The sequence below is a fragment of the Cyprinodon tularosa genome, unplaced genomic scaffold, assembly GCF_016077235.1.
Source record: "Cyprinodon tularosa strain WSP-4 unplaced genomic scaffold, ASM1607723v1 ctg782, whole genome shotgun sequence".
Classification (NCBI taxonomy): Eukaryota; Metazoa; Chordata; class Actinopteri; order Cyprinodontiformes; family Cyprinodontidae; genus Cyprinodon; species Cyprinodon tularosa.
This window is the reverse complement of record NW_024039543.1, coordinates 153,996-173,897: the sequence shown is the minus strand read 5'-3', so window position 1 is coordinate 173,897 and position 19,902 is coordinate 153,996. Positions and strand designations below refer to the sequence as shown.

The following is a 19,902-nucleotide window of genomic DNA, read 5'->3' as shown; positions in this document are numbered from 1 at the left end:
ATCACAACAACATGACAACTACAGGGTCCCTACATTGTTTTGAAGTTGAATAAATGTTTTTTTTTACTAAAATTATTTCAACAACGTTCAAATTCTTAACATCAGTTGGATGACAGCTGAGTGTCTTAAAGACAGATAAGTTAGTGAAGCAGCTGCAGCCAGCAACATACAGTAGGCCTTCATTTCTTTCTACCGAACTGAATAAAATACAGCAGAAAATAAAACAACAGCTTTAAGAAAGTGAACCTGAAAGAGCTTTTGGAGATCATTTAGATTATAGAAAAATAGAAAATCAATTTATTTTCCCACAATGGGGAAATTCTGGTGTTCAGCAGCAAAATGATTATAGAAAAAATGGTCCCACAAATGTGGACCTTAGAAAAATTTATAAGCTAAACAATAAAATACTGCACTGTAAAGTGTATTAACAATACAAAACAGTTCACCTGGAGAATAAATAACCAATATAGAGCAATGGACATTTTTACAACAATTGATAAATAGCAGCAATGTCAGAGACCAGTGTAGGTTAACTGACTAAGTTAGAAACTGAGCAAAATCAGCATGAATGGAACAACTTATTGAGGTTGTTGGGAACAGTGGTGGTTATAAAGTCTGGCAGCTTCTGGGAGGAAGGATCTGTGATAACGCTCCCTGGTGCATTTAAGGTGCAGCAGTCTGTCACTGAAAGAGCTCTCCAGTTCAGCACCAGCTTCATGCACGGGGTGGGAAACAGAGATGTTCATTTAGTTAGGATCCTTCTGTTTCCAACCTCCTGAACCTAATCCAGCCACTTCCTCTCGGCTTCAGATAAGCCCATGATTCAACAGACAGCTCCATAGAAGACGGCTGATGCCACCACAGAGACATAGAAAACCAAAATACAATAAATGTGTAAATGTCAACTTTAAAGATGGATTTAAAGGATATTATACTTAAAAATATATCTACATTTCTTTTCCCTCATTTCAGAAAGAGAAACTCATTTATACGTATAGATTCATAACACATAGATGTGAATATTTTAAGCTTTTATTTCTAGAGAAATTAAACATTTAGTGTATCTATATGTTGTGAATATTGTAAAAATATTTTAAACCCCTTGTGTCAGACCCTAATCAGCTAATGGATGCTAAAGCCAAAGGTTTCCTAGGCCTCTAAATGGTCTCAGTCTGAGTGGATTGTGACCATGATGGTGCTGGTTTGATTAGCCAGCAGTCAGTTGAACAGAACCTCATAGAGAACCTATGGTGGATGGTGAAGAGGAAGACGACAGACACCAGAACTGACCACTTAGAGAAGCTGAAGGCCTCCATCAAAGCAACATGAGCTTCCAGAACGCCTCATCAGAACCACAGGCTGATGTCATCCACGCCGTACCGATGTAATGATGCTGTAGGAGCCAGAACAAATATTTCCTGCATAGAAATGAACAACCTTATCTGAAGCCTGACATCTCCGTATGAGTGATGTAAAGAAAGGTCTTCTCGAATACCTGGTTGATCAAATTATTCCGTTCTCTGCATTATCCGTTATGACACAATGTTAAATAGTATCAGATATCTTTGTATTAATCTAATGTTTTTAGATGTTCTAGTTTAGTGGGGTTTTCATAATCTGTAAACCATAATAATCAAAATGACACTGAAATATTTCACAGTTTTCCCTGATCTAAGATCCTGAACCAGCAGTGCTGAATTTCTTATATAAACAGAACAATGAATGGATGTGTTAGAGGAATGTGCCTTGAATACCAGGCGCTAAGTTATATTGCTCACCACTGATACTAGATACGGTCTCTGCTGTTGCAGAGCAGACACAACAGATAGATTAAATCCATGGGATTAGGTATTTATAGTAATGGTCATCATTATAACCATTATTACAATTATGAATTGATAATATAATAATTTTGACAGAATATTAACTTTTATTTATATAGGAATATGTTTACAAACGGTCAAATATTTGAAATGTAAGTTAAATGATAACCTAGAAAATCCATATAATTTAATATATTTGCTTCTTATGGCTCCCCTAAAGCATCATTGAGGGAGAAAGAAATAAAATAAAGTCCAAAGTTTCATCCCCAGTTTAAACCATTAGCAGCTCTGTTCCACTGGGATGTGAACTGGGCAGTAAATATACACCCATTATAATCAGGGAGAGCAGTTTTACCTCCTCCACAGGGCAGCTGGCATGTTTATGGCTACTGGCTTAAATTCAGCGCCATTCTATTATCAGAGCAAACTCAAAGTCAATCTTTACTGATCCCTTCACTCCAACTGGAAACTGAACGAACCCAATATCCACTTTCATTGGTAATAATTCACTAAAGACAGATTAGATTCACTTATAGGCCTTTCTATGTTAATGAATGTATATTAAAATATGAAAATGTTTATGCATGTTATTATTAATTCATCCAAAGACCGAAGTCCCTCTTTACATACTTTTGTCCTACCTATTCTTTTATTATTTAATTTTATTGCATCATCCACAAATGCTTCTTGTAGTATTCAGTGCGGCGGATCAGAGCGCATGTAGTCTATATTAGCCACGAGGAACATACAATTCATTTATTTTTACATTTTTCATCCCTTTAATGTCTCCCTTCCTCCATTTAGTTTCCTGTTCTCAGATAAATATAATGTAACCCCCAAACACAAGGCGTCATTTAGTTTATAGGCTAAACCTGGTCGGTCCGTCATAGTCTCGATTTAGTCATAGTTGTTGAAAATTGGGCTGTTTAGTCCGATTTTGTCCCACTTTAGTCCAATAATAGATCTTAAAAAAAAAACATTGAAAACCCAGTTTCCAGTACTTTTCAGCGATTGGAAAATTACGGCTTTTCACCTTTCAACCAAATGTAGACGCCGTTAGGATGTAAATCAGGTTGTCCTTTCAATGTGTTTTCAACCAATTTTTGCTCTGTGGGTACATTCCCTTCTCTTGGCTGTATAGAAGCTCTTCTGCAGTCCATTCAGGCATGACGATGCTGTGCCATTAAGTAATTATAATCCTGATGCTCCAAAAAGCCATGGACATGTGTGTACTATATTCATTTATGAAAGTTCAAATAATAAAAAAAAATGAATGGAATATAATCGCTCCTGTAATTTATTGTACCAATGCTTCTTTATCGTCACAATGACTGCAGATATTTCTGCATGTTAGTGATTAAACATGCAAAAAATTAGATGTAGAAACGACACCCCACTGTTTCCGGTTTGATAAATTGCTTTGGTGGTGTTAGGTAAACATATTGTTGTATCTTTCTCCCAGTATTTTACATGTTATGATGATCAGCAAATGTTTTGCATGTCCATTAGTTTGGTCTGGTTCATTCCTTGAAGCAGAAATTTAATTCTCAAATTTGTCAAAATGAACTTGCAGTTTAGCAAAACAAAATAGTTAACTTCCAGAAGCTCAAATCTCCTCTAAATCTGTTAACTTTTCCCTCAAGACTTACCTCTTTTCTCATAGAAATTGTCAATGCAACCAAAAGAAAATTATTTTAGTCATTTTTTAGCACTCAGGACCCTTGGTGCTTTTCCATAAACCAACCTGGATGGTTCAACACAACACGGTTAATCATCAGAAACTCATCTTCCTACAAAAACTTTATTTGTGCCTCAAAATAAAGTTTTCAGATTGTCGGTGCCTCCAAAATGCTTCGTCCTTTTGGCATTGTGTGAGCACTGCAAGTCAAACTGTTTAGATGTTCTAATTTCTTTTACCTAGCCAAGAGAATATAAGTGTGAAGCTGATGATAAAATGAAAAGGAGTGACAGCCAACATTTGACAACATTGTACACATACTGCCACGGAACCTGAAATGATTATTATTTATACAATACAATATCAAAGATACAAAAAACTAAAATGAAAGTAAAATCCAGACAGCATAGGCTACTGGTGAAAACAGAGTTGTGGGTCACCTATTAATAATTAAAAAAAAAAAAGTTTCACCAATTTATTGGTCCCTGTTCTCTACATTTGTCAGAAGCTCAGAATTCAAGCAGACAGCTTAGAGGCTCATCAGCTGGGGCAGGATCACTGGATACTCTGTACAGGAGGAAACTCAGGTTAGTGACTACGAAACTCAGATGGGAAACGATAGCATGCATGCGAGTCACTAACCTGGTTAAGAGTCCAGAGGAAGGAGTGGAATCCAGAAGGATTGTTTTCTGCAGCATACTGCGTGAGCCGCCCCCTGAGTTCCAGCAGAGCAGACTGACGAGCAGAAGCCAGCAGACACGGAGCAAGAGAAGTATCCGGAGGGAGAAACCAAAGTCAAAGTTGATGCAGGAGCAGGTTTCCAGGCCAGAAGATATGGGAATCCATGCCATGGTCAGGAGACAGATCCAAGGTCGTAAGCAGGCAGAATCCAGGAAACAGTCCGAAGACAAATCAGGCAAACAGAGCAGAACAGGGACAAACAATATGACTGAAAAAAATGTGATTGACAGATGACCGTTGATATATGATTGGCCGAATGTTGCCAATCATATATCAATGAAAGGTGTTCAGGCTGACGTATAACTAACTGGCCTGCATAAAATAACGGAAAAAAACAGATAATGACAGGATTTTTTTTTTTAAATAGACATTTTCTAAACTTTGGGACAATATCTTCTGATAAAGAGTACATTTATATACATGTTTAAGCCAGAATGATTTGACATTTAAATATGATTTCCCTACAGTTTTCAAAATGTTAAATTTGAGCCAACACTTCCAAATTAGGGCCAAAATATGTACCTATTAATAAGATGCATGTGGATCATCTTTATGTCCCTATTGGACAGCTTCCCATTCTGTAAGCCTCTACTAGAGGATAAGAAATTGTTATTAAAGTTTTATTTATTTTTTAAGTCCTATCCTTTGAGTTTTGCTAAAGACAGAAAGCAGAAAGCCATTTCTTCATTCAGCTCTCTCTCTCCTTCTCTCTCAAAGGTCTCTCTACCTCTCTCCCTGGTGGTGGCCAGTAGCCAATCACCTGCCAGCTCTCGCGCCTGCTGTTTCCTCCTCACCTCTCCTCGGCGCCAATCAGACCGTTCACACCGCGCGCGCCGCTCGGCACGCCGCCACGGGCGCTGCCAACAGCAGAACACACACACACACACACACACACACACACACCCTGTCTGTTAGCGAACATCAGCATCGCGTGTACCCCCCCCCCCCCCCCCCCCTTCTCGCCCTGCTGCGAGAGCGACGCACGTATCCGTTCATAACCTCCGCCATTATTCATCACCCCCCTCCTCCTCCTTTCCTCCCTTGGTGTTGGTTTTTTTTCTTCTCTCTTTTCTTTCCTCGAGCTCCTCTCCTCTCCTCCTCCTCCTCCCCTGCAGGGTCTCCACAGAGCCGTTTCCCTTCTCCTTGGCCGGGCTAATTTAACGCCTTGCCCTCCCTCCTCCTCCTCCCCGCCTCGCGCTCGCTTGTGCCAAGCCCAGGTGATTATCCATCCGCCCCCCCCCCCACCCCCCACTCTCCCTTATCCCTCCCTCCATCACCTCCTCCTCCTCCTTGGTACCAACAGACCGACAAATCCCTCCCGGAGCTCCTCTCTCCCCCCTCCCCTCCTCTCCTCTCTTTCTCTGTCTCCTTCCCCGCCAGCCATGATCCGTGGCGGGCTAATTCCCAGACGGTCTTCTCCTCCTTCCTCCTCTTCTCCTCATCACCCTCCTCCTCCTCCTCGCGGGGCCGGTAAGTAGCAGCACGCGCCGTCCATCTTCCTCCTCGCGCTCTATAGGACTGCATGCTGTGTTCACGGTATTTATCGGTCCTTATCGGCTCTGCCTTTTTTTTTTGCGATTGACCCCCCTCCCTCCCTCCCCCCCTCATCACTCACCCTCCCTCCTCATCCCCCCCCCCCCCCCCCCCCTCTCCCTGCTCCTTGGCTTTCAGTGCCCTGAGGGGGGAGGTGTTAATGTGTCGCGTGGGAGAGCGGTTTTCCCCTCGCGGTCGGTGGCCGCTGTGACCTTCTGTCGGAGCTCGCGTCGGCCCGCTTGACCAGACAGGGTAATTAGTTACGCCTCGGGGGACTTGAGGGTTGGAGGGGGGGGAGGGAGGGAGGGGATTTTGGGAGGCGGTGGGGGGGGACAGGCGCGTGCGCGGCCGCCACACATTTTCACACTGACTGAACACACACACAGACACACAGTTACAGGCTGCACGCGCTTGTTTCCTTTGACAAACACCCTGATTTCACACTCATTCCCACCACCAGGCAGTCTGCTCGGTGTTCCCTCACCGACAAAAGGCAGCCGCTGTGTTTCTGGCTCGTCTGTTTCTATTCTTAGGTTTGGTTTGTTTTGTTATCAGGACAGGGTCCAAAACCAGTCAAACATTTCCAACTTTCAGCGGCTTCATGGGAGGCTGGGAACCAATTTGAGGACCCCGCTTTCACAAAGTGGTTTCTGGAGTTTTTTCCCCACCGTCAAAATCCAAACATTTTTTAAACACTTAAAGTATATAAATGTACTCTTTATCAGATCATATTGTCCAAAAAGTTAGAAAATTTCTATTTAAAAAAAATCTTGTGTTGAAATCCTTGTTTTTTTTTTTCTTCGTTATCTTCTGCAGACCAGTTAGTTTTACGTCAGCTTGAACACCTAAATTCGGCCAATCATATATCAACGGTCATCTGTCAATCAAATTTTTGCAATCATAGCATCTTGATTCATATGTCGCAGCTAATATACGCAACGGTTGAAATAAGAATCCTTTCCTTTCCCATTGAGTTCCATCCCAGTGTTCATGGGGATGGACGTCTGTGTCTTCAGCAGGCGTAGAGCCAACAGAACTGGCAGCGTTGCGAGGCAAGGGCTCAAACATGTACGGCTGGAAGCCTTCTACACCAAACCAAGCTTCTGCTGCCCTGGCGTCCTCTTCCACATCAACTTCGTCCCGCTTTCCTCCTCTAAATAAAAAATGGATGACGGAGGAGACTCATCCACGATCTCCGACACTAAACTCTCCTCCTCTTGCATGTTTCCTCTGTCCATAGCGTTCCTTGACAGCGTCGTTTCTAAGTCACCAATTTAGTGCTACTTGGTCCCAATGGAATTTCCCATTGGGAACCTACTAGCACTAAGTTGCTAACTGGTTAGCTAGATGTTTCCGACAAACCGGCCACAACCAAACATGCTTGTGAACTTTCCGCCACAACAATCCCACCCCCTTGATAAACGACCAATCACACTCACTTTATTCATGCTTGTAAAATCATGCACCACTTGGGAGAATTCCGATTGGCAACCATTCACTTTCCTACGACTTTAATAGAAGAATCCGACTTCTGTCCAAACAACAAAACAGGATGAATAGCGAGAAGATATCAAAATGGAAACATCCTCATGTTACAGAAAATATGGTTAAGGGATTCATTTGGGCAACTCCAGACTAACCAGACCTAGAAAAGTTGATCTTGATTTTATAAACCCCTCTAGTGTAGTTAATTAGTAAAGCAAGGCATGGCAGTGCAGTTTTTGGAACGCTCTGGCTGGACCACACATTTCCAAAATTCCTGAGATGTCTCTCACTGGAATGTTGATGCTTTTCAGACTCAAACTAAACAATCTGATAAAATAGTTTTGTTGATTTTGAGGTAATTAAGCTCACAGTTAGAACCACAACTATGATTAAATCTGCATCTTCTGGAGTAAAATATTACTTTAGGGGACAGATTTGACTTAAAAACTACCAAACAATAAAAAAAAAAAAACAGCTAGGTAAGAGAGTCGACTTCTTAAATGGAAATGGACTGAAACAAATGCTTCTCTAAAGCATTTTTTAAAGTATCCTTATCTGACCAAATTATTAACAGTTTTTATTTTGAAAAGTTTATGCTTACCTCATTTTGAATGAAATAGGTTGTCTGAAATCTGCGTCTCTTCAAACTAATAAAGACAGTCTTTGATTCTATCTGACTGATTTTCCATATCTCATTAAGATTATGCAATATTTTAATCTGGATATAAGGAGAGATTAAGATTATAATAAAAGAGATAGAACATTGAGGCTTAATTAGAAAAGTTGACCGGTGTGGTATTACTTTTCAAGATTCAGTAGACTTTGAGCTGGAGTTGATTTCTTTGCTAATTCCACATGTTCTCTTTGGTAGATTAATGATAAGGTCAACTGTCAGGACACGGGAGAATCTAAACCTTACCAAGGTAGTGAATATATACTAAATGGACAGGAACTGTCCTGATAAACATAGAGTACAGGAGTTTTCCCTGAAGATTGGTAAAACATGAATGAGGATATCATTCAAACAGAGCTGTACTGCCAGGTTCTCATTATTATTCCTTAAACTAAACGTGGTGTTATACCCTGGAGGTTTGTTGCTGTTCAGGATTGGACAGAAACTCCTAGGAGTCCAATCCTGGTGGTGTAGAAAAGCTTTGAAGGCAACCAACTATGCTTTGGACCAAATGGCACTGGCATGAGACAGTTAGCTTGTACAGTGTCCAATGTCAGTCATTGGAACATGGTTCAGTATTCAGAGGACAGATGACGATGGTAGGATGTTCTTGAATACTTGGTATTCGAGGCAATAGTTGCTTTCTTTGGTATATTTGGGGCAGAAAGAACCTTATTGCTGATGTTTGTGAGTAATTCCTAATAAATCCAACATCTAACTACTTTAAATTATAACTGCATTCAACTCAATACCTTGGGGAGCAGTGGGCTGCCATTGTGTGGCGCCCGGGGAGCAGTGTGGGTTAAGGGTCTTGCTCAGACACTCAGAGTGGCAGTCTGTGGAAGTGGGGCACTAACTCAGAACCTCAGGATTCCAAGCTTTATACCATAACCACTTGGCCGCCACTCCCCATGCGTAATGGTGCACCAAAATGGTGTTCCTATCATACTCCCATCAGGCGTTGTTTATAGTGCCAAAAGGGTCCTATATCATATAATTAAGCCTTCGAAAGTAAACCCTAGGTATATAATTCACAAAATATCACCTCTAACACCATGGAGTAATAACAGATTTCTGGTTCTATTTTTTCCAAACCAGAACTAAAGACACTTGCCCACATGGGGGCTCTGTTGGTGTGGGTGATGCTCATTTTTATGACCTCTTTCTGAAGCAATAGTTTTTAAGCCTGGTCCACAGGGACCTCTTCATTACATGCTTTGCTTGACCTCCTCGGCAGCCATCCAGTGTAGCCAAGTAGACACCTTAAACACTCCATGCAGGGGCACCTGAGGACCACGATTGAGAAAAACGACCCTAGACTTACTCCAATATGGTATCACACCTCTTTTGGCCATTAGGCTCTTTTTAGGAAGGCTGAACAAAATCTGTCACCTCTTGCAGCCAAAAAGGCATCTTTGCGATTTAGACATTCCCTTCAAAGAGAACAATTGTTGTCACTGTGCAGATTAGCTCCCGAAAGAGCCACTTCATCTCAACTTTAAGCAATTGTGTGCACACTCTTCCTCGCATTAATGCTTGCTGATTAGAGAAAGTTGGTGTTTTGGTTACTGGGCAAACAGGGAAGTGCCAGGGAAGTGCTGATGCTGAAAGAGCAGACTTCACAAGCATTAATAGGAGAAACATGAACCAAGTAAAATACCATACTTGGTGCTTTGTTTGGACAAAAGAATAGCGTTAAGAAATAGATACAGTAGCAGCCAGGCAAAAGCAGCCAACTTCCCTCCAACTCCCAGCGAAATCCCCTCCAACTTCCAGCCACTGGAGTGACCCCCTCTTGCATATTTTCTTACTCTGGTTCTGCTCATTCCAAGAATTAAAGGGTATGACCAGGAAATTACGCTTCTGTTTTGATCTTAATGTTCAAAAATCCTGGCAGAAAGAATGTTTTTGTACAAATATTGATTTTTAAAAAGGAATTGTTTGGGACCAGCCAAGAACCAGCCAAGGGCCCATCAAATAAAATGGGGAAATTTTGAATGGCTACTACTGTAAAAGCTCAACAAAGCATATATTTTTCATGATGCTGGCCCTTATATGGGTGGGTGCTAGCTCAGAAACCTCAACTGAACAAGCAAAATAATGGGACAGATCCCATCAGATGTCTGTTCTGCTTGTCCAATGTTTTCCAAGCTCGATAGCTAAAGCTGCATTTGCAAAGAGTGGATGAGTAGCAGATAAAAGTGTGCAAGAAAGTAACAATGATTCCTAGGCTTCTGGGTCTTTCAGACTGGTCAAAAGTGTATTGTCGCTGTGCTTGCTCTTTGCTCTGCACAGAGCATCCCTTTGTGACTTTGCAAGCTTTCTACATTCAAAGTTCAACAAAGGTCAACTTTGACCTTGGTGCACAGGGACAAATGTATGCGTTTACAATAGAAACCAGGCCATCCTGTCAAAGGCCTAAAAAAGGAGACTGAATGAAGGAAAAGCTAATACTGCGTGTTTCTGGATTTGATGGAGGCTAAGCTTTTTGACAAGCCCGAACTTTTCAAACTGTTCTGTGGTCCCGAGGTTTTGACTACCCACAGCTTCTTCCTCCCTGTTGCTTTTTTCTTCTAACTAACAAGGCTATCGTCAGCACCTCACTGCTGACAAACAAACACCTGCCCATCCAACCCGTGTTGTGTAAACCAACCAATTTGAAAGGCCTAGTATGTTGGGTCCACATTATCTCTGAATTGGGAAGTTGGAATGACCTAATCTCAGAGGGGAAAGGGCTTTAATTTACTGCTTGTGGACTCTCACATTCTTCATTGTCTGTAGAGCATATGACCATTACAGCCTTTATTACATCCACCACAATGGCATAAGAACAATGCTGAATGCAGTAACAAAGACATGATAAAAACAATTCAAAGTTGAAGGCAAAAACATTTAACTATTGTTAAATGTTACATTTAACAGTGATACACGCCTATTTAAATTCTCAGTCATCTGGGTAATGGCAACAACAAAAGAGACTTAAATCAGAGGAAACCAGACTTTTTCTAAAGTTTTCTGAGGATGTTTTCACACTTTTTCAGGATCCTTTACTAATTCCATCAGCTCACACTTAAGCAATCTGTAGTTTTGAAGCTGATTTTTTTTTTTGGTCATGTCATTTCTGTGGAATGAGTTCCCTAACTAAAGTTGCCCCCGATTTAAGCCTGTTTCCTGAAACTGTTGATGCAATTACTCAGAGACCGTAAACTCAAACTACAAATGGAACTAAACATTATGTCCCTGATGTTGCACCTTCTCCACTTCTTCCACTTTACAATTTTGACTGGTTAAAAAGGAAGTATTTCTACCATTTGAAGGGACTGTTTGTTGCATTAAGACAAGAGGCTGCAGATTGGTACTGTTGGAAGCACTGTTGCATTGCATCTTGTCCTTTTGTGTGTTGTTAATGGCTGGAATAAAAGATTGTGTGTGTACGTTTTGCAATGTCTTTGCTTAATAAAACACTTTAAGACACTTTTTAAAATGTACTTCAGAGTAGTTATAGGTACAATTCACATTTGAACTGATTTTATAAAGTTACCTGGTACCTAGAACCATTTTAACTTATTTCTTAAACACTAGGTGTACTAGGTGGTCTCATCATCATTGTGCCAGCACCAAATGGTTCCAACATTTCTTCTCCCATGTTTCTGTCTTCAAGCTAAGACGTGCAAACAGATTCAGATTAATGCATGCGTTGTAGTCATGGATCTGAGGTTGTTAAATTGCCCATTCCTCAGCTATGAGGAAAATGTTATACATTCAATAAATTCCTATTCAAAACCTCATACACTAATATGTCTGTGCGCAGACATTCCTTCCTGATCACAGCTTTCCTGATTAATATCTTTTTATTGTAACAAGTACTCTCTTTCTCTTCTGTCTTTGTGTGTCTGGGCACGTTTTAGATCGTCTCTGATTTAAGACACCCAGATGACATCCCTCACAACTGAACCCGAGACGAAACTGTTTTTACTTTTGAAGAGGAAGGAATTATTTAAACTTGCATGCTGTTCTTTGTCTAATGCATTGCTCAGCTCGTCGCTCTGCAGCCCCTCTCTGCTGCTGAACAACATTTACACTATAATGATTTTACAGCAATGCGTAGAGTCCTCCGCTTCCTTTGTGAGAGCAGCCCTAGAGTACTGTGGAAGAAAGGTAACAGCCTAAGTAAGCTGCATCCTCGCTCATCTCTGCTAATTACTAATACAAAGGATGGAGTTGCACACGTCAGATTGAGGAACCTCTTAGCATCATTTAAAAGAACTGATGTGTAGATGTGTTTTTTACAATCTTAGATGGGCTGAAAGATTAGACCAGGGTTGTAGGTAGAAATAACAAAACAAATTCTGATGTATTTCCTAAAAACACTTTTTTTATTTTATTCACAGATCAAAGCGTGCTAACCTTTCAGAGCTAACCGCCAGCTGAACAAACGTGTATATATGTGTGTGTGTGTGCGGTCATGTCGGGAATGACGAGCGGCGTTTGTGTGGAGAGTGACCTCTCCTCAATGCTGCAAAGAAGCTCCGCCCCTTCTCACCATCACCCAAATCACCATGGTTATGGCGGTCAAAGCCAGGTGAGGCAGTTTTTTCACGTTTTGATTCCTTCCAATGAACCGCAGTGTTGAAGCGATAGTGGTTGGTTTGTAAAGTCGTATGGTGTAACGAAAAATGACCTTTGTTGCAGGTGTCTGGTCTGGCGCCAATGCTGGACTACACCACAGAGATGGACCGGTATCGCTCATCTATCGCCACCTTCTACAAGACCAATGTCAACATGAACATGAACGTAACAAACTTTCCCCAATCGGCCAAGCTGGCAGCCCGTCTGGCGGCCGCTGCTCCCATCTTCCCCCCTACCGCTGCCAGGCTGGGCGCCATGGCGACGGCCCCCTGGGGATGTCATGACAACATGAACATGAACATGAACCACCCAGCAGCCATGTTCTGGGGCAGACCCAAACCTGTGGCCACGGCGCCAACACATCCTCACCACCACCCCTCGGCGACTCCCGGTCACATGACCTCTTCGCATGCCCACAGCAGCAGCATGCACCAGAGCAGCGGGGGTCCTGGTGGGGGAGGGGGTGGTGGTGGTGGAAGTGAAGGGGGCGGAGCTGAAAAACATGGACACACTGCATCACTTCCTGTTAGCCAAGGAACAGCGCATCATCACGCCATACCGCCTAGCAATGGGAACTTTCTCTCCGGTTACAGTGGTGGAGCAGAGTGTGGTGTCATGAACAAGCAGGGGCACGCCCACCCGGACATGATGGGCCTATCAGAGGGCAGCAACTGCAATGGGGGAGGAGTTATGAGTGGTGGCTTTCTGGGGGGGCTTGGTTTACCCCCTGGGGTCATTGTCATGGCAATGGGATCCGCAGGTGGAGGGATTTCAGACGCCAGCAGCGCTTTCCAGATGACGAGCGGCCAGAGAGCGCTAACAGACTGCCAACAGCATACCAACTCCTCCCCCTGCCCCTCCTCTTCCTCCCCCTCATCGTCAGGGGTCACAGCAGGGGGTGTCTCCCTCTCTTCGTCATCTTCATCGTCATCAGGGACTGTGGCCAAGAGGAAGCGGAAGCGCTGCGGCGTCTGCGGGCCGTGCAGACGGCTGATCAACTGCGGCGTCTGCTCGTCCTGTCGCAACAGGAAGACGGGGCACCAGATCTGCAAGTTCAGAAAGTGCGAGGAGCTAAAGAAGAAGCCGGGAGGAGGAGGTGGGGTCCTAGAGGTGAGCCTGCTGGTACACACACAGAAAAACACTTACCATGCAGTACCAAAGTCTTTTCAGGACTCAAACTGACTCCTGTTTTGTCTCATTAGTCTTCAGTGGGTTCTATTGGGATGAAATATGACAAACCTGTGGTGCTTTCATACCAAACTCGGAACGGAACAAAAGTTTCACATAATTTTAATGTTGTTGCTTGCCTGACATTTCTCCAACAATCTACGGCTAGACCAGAGTAACTTCTTGCATTACCTCTCTCTCACCAAGACCCAAAACTTTTATCCAATTTTCGTGGCAGAACACCTGTGCAAAGAAGTAAGGCAAAAAAACGGTTTGGAGCTCACTGAGAACAGTGAGAGTCTAGTGCAAGAGGCCAGGCAGAGGTGGAGGGCTGTAACCGGCATTGGAGTAATACACTTTGCTATGTTTGCCCTAATCTTGCCATTTGCATCGTTAAAATGTTTTCTTTGCATGGCTTTGCTTCTGAATGCGACTCTACATCAGAATACAATGTAAATCACTTGATCTGGTTGTGTCATTTGACTCCAGTGTGAATTTGCCATTACTCAAAGATGGGTATTATGTGAAGAGGAAGGAAACTTTTGATAAAACACAACTAAGGAACCCAACAGTTGGGTCAATGCGGAAGATGTGAAGTCTAAAGGAGAGTTGGGTTCCAAAGCTGAATCCAAAGCTTTAAACATCTCCCAGGGCTCTGTTCGATCCATCATTTAAACATGGAGAGAAGATGGACCAAAACTGTAGGTCAACCTCAACATGGAGGTCAACCTAGACTGAAAACCTAGAGGGAGAATGGTGGCCTAGTGGTTAGGGCATAGAGCTTGGAATCCTGAGGTTCTGAGTTCAAGGCCGACTACCACAGACTGCCACTCTGGGTCCCTGAGCAAGACCCTTAACCCCACGGTCCCAAATTGTAGGTGACAGCAGACAGTGCCGCAGATAGGAGGCCTCTAATTGGTCAATTCTACATCCGCTCTACTCTATGCATAGTTCCTGTTTGGTACCTTACCGGCTTGTTTTGTTTGTATGACCGCGAATATGGAAAACAACTCGTGAAGATGGACCAGCCAGAAGAGCGAGGTGCACGAGAACGCTGGGACCCTTTTTCCACCTGGATATCCTTTCTCTTTTGCCCTCATATCCCTCTGTTGTCGCACAAAATTTCCCTCACCACTTCGGGCGTATCTAGACCCACAGCTAGTACCTGATTGTCCATCTGGTGTTGTTGCACGGAACACCATAGCGCAGACCACGCTTCAATATTGGGCAAAATACTGCTGCGGGAGGATAACCAGCCCTTTACTCTTACAAGCTTGTCACCCTTTGTGTGTACGCATCTTCACATGCAGTCTTCACAATGAAACACGGTGGTGGCAGCATTACTCTGTCAGGTTGCTTTCTTTTTCCTTCATGAAGGCAGAAGCTGATGCAGCTAAATCCAGGACTTTCCCAAAGATGATTTTGCCCAAACCGCCTGCAGTTTCATGTGCAGAGAAAGATGGTCCCACTACATGGAGAGAGAAATACCCAGAGAGCTAGACTTTCCAGATCTCTGATCACTCTGTTTCCACTTCAAAACTTTTCAATGCCATGTGCTGTCCTTTTCATAAAAACACAATAAAACCCTCTCAAGTTTGAGTTTTTAATGAGACAAAGCAAGGAAAAGCTCAACGGGTATCAATACTTTTCAAAACATGACTCGTCTTTGTACACGTACAGTGACAGGGCTGAATATTTAGCCGGTTTTGCCTCTCTTCCTGTTTCTGTGTGTGTGTTTGGTTCTCTGGGATGTGCGTGTGTGTGTCCTGGCTCACTTAACCCAGATGACTGCCAGTGAGGCTGGAAGGCATCGCTCACCCCGCTGAGTGAGTGTGTGTGAGTGCTGTGCAGATGGTGGGTGGTGAAAAGCGAGAGCTCGGAGCATGCTGAGGTCTGGCAGGCTGCCAATGCACACACACTGAGCCCAACACACTCACTCAGACACACACACACACCAGCTCTACACTGATTCACAGAGATAAAGAGAGCCTGCAGAGAGCGGGAAACGGAGAATATTTATGTTATCTGCCTCCTCCTCAGGGCGTGTGTGCCAGCGCTCGTCTTTGCCGTAAGAAGTAGCGGCGATCAATAATTCATTGACACCAGTTTTCGACCTCACTGATGACTCCATATATCTTTCTCACACACACACACACACACTTCCTGTGGGAATGTCTACGTACCAGCTCTAATTATTCCCTCTTCTGCACACTAAAACAAGGAGTGTGTGTGTTAGGGAGACAGTGAATTAGCAGCCATAATCTTCCTCAATTACACACTAATTGGACCTGTGGAGGCTCACGGCAACTGACAGCACCATGCATGTGTGTTTTAGCATGTGGATGCGTGTCCTGAATGTGTGCGTTGGCAGGTGGTTTCACACTCTTGCCTCATCCTTTTCCCGCTTCTTTGAAGTCGACCTGACAGACGTTCCCTTGGTCCTAAACTTGACTTTGTGTGCTGAACATTAAAGCTTTGACAGAACTTCTTCAGAGTTTTGTCCTGTAGAGTCCACAAATTCCTTTGGGTTTGCTAAAGGATAAGATAAAAAAGGAGGTGTCCAAAAGTCCTCAAACTTTAAAGCTGGGTCAGAACCTTTCCCAAAGGCCAAACACAGAGAAGGTCTTGACTTATTAGAAAAACGCTGAAAGGCAAACAGGTTAAAAGTTAAAAGTTGAACCTTGAACAAGTTTTTGCATCCTTGCAAATCTACAAAAATAAAAAAAACTGTCTGTCATTTGAAGGGAATCGACTATGGTCTGAACTAAAGTGTGTCAGATGCTTGCAAAAGTTTGTGCAAATATCAACTCTTCTTCTTTGTTTTCTCCTCAGCGGCCGCCCTCCGTCCCAGCCGGCGAGGCGTTCCGCTGGTTTTTCTAGCCTTTCCTTCACCAGTGGATTTACCAACGCAGACAGACCTGGACTGAATGAAATTCAGAGGAAGGACTGCGTCGTCTCGGACTGAACCGCAGCACGAACTTTGTCGTGTGCGGGATTGCCCAGAAATCCTGTTTCGACTGGATGGAGGCAGAGGAGGGGGAGGAGGGAGAGGCAGTTGGATCCCTTAAACTCACCCTCCATTGGTAAATAAGTTAGCATCTCAAGTAGCTCAACTAAAGCAGGTTAATTCAAACCATTAAGTCATCTGACACATCTGCAACGGTTCTTGTATTCAACTGATAAATGTTCTGTACTGTTACTTTATCTCTGCGGTTGAATGAACTTTTCCTGATTTTGTGCGATCCAAGATTTGGGTCAAAACCAGAGAGATGTCTTTGTACCTTCTTTTATATCTTGATGTCTGATTTGCCACATTGGTTTGATCCATCTTTGTAATCTTAGCCAGATGTGTTAATACGGGTCAGTTCAACTTTACCTACAACCATCCATTCACCTAAAGGCAGAATCAGCCCCTAAAATAACTCCCGGGGTAGAGTAACCCTCTGGAAGTCCATGAATTTCTGCTCAAGTCCAGTTTTCACAATGAATAGCTGTCGTTCATGATGGGACAGAACATCAGAGCAAACGCAGGTCGCATTTGGATCCAGATTACAGGGTTCCCTGAGTGAACCTTTAAGCTTGTAAACCCATTAACCTGGTCAGTATTATCTTGTTAGCCCTGAAGTCTTAAGTTCAGGGCGGGTAAAGCGCCAATCCTTAATGTGCCACAGCATTGCTTACTGCTGAAGGATTTCAAAGTATTACGGTAGTTTTTGTTTAAGGTTTTGGATCATAACTAAGAACAAAAAAAAACACTCAGGGGAACAAATGCTTTAGGTAAAGTAGAGAGTATATTCCTACAGATGAACTGACAAGTATAGGAAGCTACAGGCTTCCGAAGGAAGTAGGGTAGACTTTAAAATGTTGTTCCGCTCGTTGTGTCAAAGGGAGGATAAAGGTTTTCTAAGGTCTTCATCCTGTTCGAGCAAATCATTCTGGTTTATATTTAAAGCTGTAGCTGTCTAAAGCCGTCTTCATACCCAACGTAGAAAAAAAATGCCATTTCTTTACGTTGTTCACCTGCTGTTGGTAGGTCTGCATTTCACCTGTCCCACCATCAATTCACAAAGATATAAAGAAATCCCATCATCTTCACTGCACTCCTTCACCCACATCTCAAAACCATTTAAGCAAGTAATTGGTTAATGCAACATGAATTAATTTGCTCCTGATTACAGCTTTACATAAAGATAACATCCATATTGCTTCCTGCGCCTTGTCCGCGGTTTGCGTGAACATGGCTTAAGGCTTTGACTGGTCGAACTGGGTAGTGGCCAACAAAACTCTACTTCAGGTTAATAAAGAAAGAACTTTCTAAACATATTTTGTTCCATTCATCAGACAACTGCCTTCCTCCTCTTCCTCCTCATCTTCCCAGCAAAACCACTAATCCCATTGTAGCAAAACCCAGGATGATTCAGGACTCAGCCACAGAGACTTCTTCAGTTTGACCAAAACTGGCGGACAAGCTAACCTCCAAGAGGATTCACAAACTGACCTCAGTAGGAAGTGATCCAAGACTGTTAATATGGACAAGTTCCCTACAGTAGGACTACAGCAACCACATCACTGTTATCTGTCTCTTCTGTCTACCTCCTCCAGAACTTTACAGGCACCTTGATTGACTCTTACCGGATGGTGTTTCTGCTGGTACAATAAGAGCTGCTTCTTAACTCTCTTGGGGCTCCAGAGTTCATTGAGTTCAAGTGAAGCCGGTCATTAATCTGGCAAATGAAAGAGTTTTAGGAGTTCATTGGGTTTGCTGGATTTTGACGGGAGGTTTATGAGGTTTTATAAAGCCAAAAGTGAAGTGGGAAGAACAGTTTTACTGGATTCTTGGTAATTTAGTTGAAGCTTTCCGAGTCTTACCATCTCTGGTTAACCCCAAAATGAGAAAATGATTTTTTTTTGGTATCAAACCATCAGTTAAACCCTGGATCTCAGAGAGAGTTCAGAACCAGTCCCCATATTCCTGTATCAGAGCACAGTGAACCAAGTGGTAAAAGAAACAAAGAGCTGTACTTCCAGCGCAGCGCGGGAATTTCTCAGGGATCCGTTGGATCCCCTGAGCAGAACTCCGAGACCCAACGGAACCGAGCTGGAAGAGATCAGAACATTCCACACTGCAACTGTGTCATTTCCTGTTTGTCAGCTGAGGACATGCTCAGTGATACCTTGTACACACTAAGACATTCTCATTAAAATTTTATCTTGAAAAGTTAAGCGTTTGGTGGAATAATCAAATCGGTTCTCCAATTTTTTTTAGGAAACATTCAGCTAAGGGTCTGGTATTGAATATGGACCCAAAAGCAAAACTATAAAATGTATTTTTGCAAACCTGAATATCCATCCATTTTCCATCACGACCATCTACGATCACGAGGGGTGCTGGTGCATATCTCCGGCAGTCTATGGGTGAGAGACGGGGTACACCCTGGACAGGTCGCCAGGGCAACACAGAGACAACCAACCATTCACGCACACAATTTAGAATCTAGATTAGCCAATTTACCTAACAGTCATGTTTTGGACTGAGGGGCAAGCCGGAGTACCCGGAGAGAACCCACGCATGCTCAGGGAGGACATGGAAACTCCATGCAGAAAGACCCTGGGCCGAGAATCTAACCTAAAGCCTTCTTGCTACCCACTGCAGCACTGAGCAACCCAACCTGGACATATTTTTGAGTAAACATGGCACTAAAGCCTCCTCCTGCACACCTGTTGGTTTAAAAAGAAAAAGGAAATCCATTTGTAATGCAGTCTGGGTCGCATTATTTCCGTTTAGGAACTCAACCTTTTTAAAAATGCCTGATTTTCCCACTCTAACCAGCTTCCCTCAGGTTTTTGAGGTTTCCCTGCCTTAGCACAGCTGATTATTATGATGATTGCAGTTTAGCAATAGCCTGTTAATCAGCTTTCAGTTAAAACCAGCTGTGCTGGAGGAAGGAAACCTCTAAAACCTGCGTGACAGCGGCCCTCGAGGACCGACTTTGGGGATGCCTGGTGTATCTCCTCCAGTAGGATCATCTCATTCTAGCTTATTGTAATTCCCATTGGGATCTGCTTTTTTCCACTATATTTTATTCATTTGTGTGAACTTCCCTGACGTTTGCTTAATTTGATGTTTTTCACAAAACAAAACATACCACTAAATTTCACTGCAACAAGACGAA

The 19,902-nt window shown here is 43.1% G+C and overlaps 1 protein-coding gene across 3 annotated transcripts; it reads left to right on the top strand.

The window, feature by feature from the left end:
• Positions 1-5,304: 5,304 nt before the first annotated feature.
• Positions 5,305-18,952, top strand: LOC119773767 (CXXC-type zinc finger protein 5-like). 3 transcript variants are annotated; one of them, XM_038270898.1, is made up of 5 exons: positions 5,488-5,712; positions 5,914-6,027; positions 12,325-12,515; positions 12,626-13,672; positions 16,562-18,952. In XM_038270898.1, exons 3-5 carry the CDS (start codon positions 12,399-12,401, stop codon positions 16,607-16,609), a joined length of 1,212 nt encoding a protein of 403 aa, XP_038126826.1. In that variant the 5' UTR covers positions 5,488-5,712; positions 5,914-6,027; positions 12,325-12,398; the 3' UTR covers positions 16,610-18,952. The 3 variants fall into 3 exon arrangements, with proteins under 3 accessions (XP_038126827.1, XP_038126826.1, XP_038126825.1); XM_038270899.1 differs by lacking the exons at positions 5,488-5,712; positions 5,914-6,027 and adding an exon at positions 5,305-5,459; XM_038270897.1 differs by lacking the exon at positions 5,914-6,027 and having other exon boundaries at positions 5,489-5,712.
• Positions 18,953-19,902: the final 950 nt, after the last annotated feature.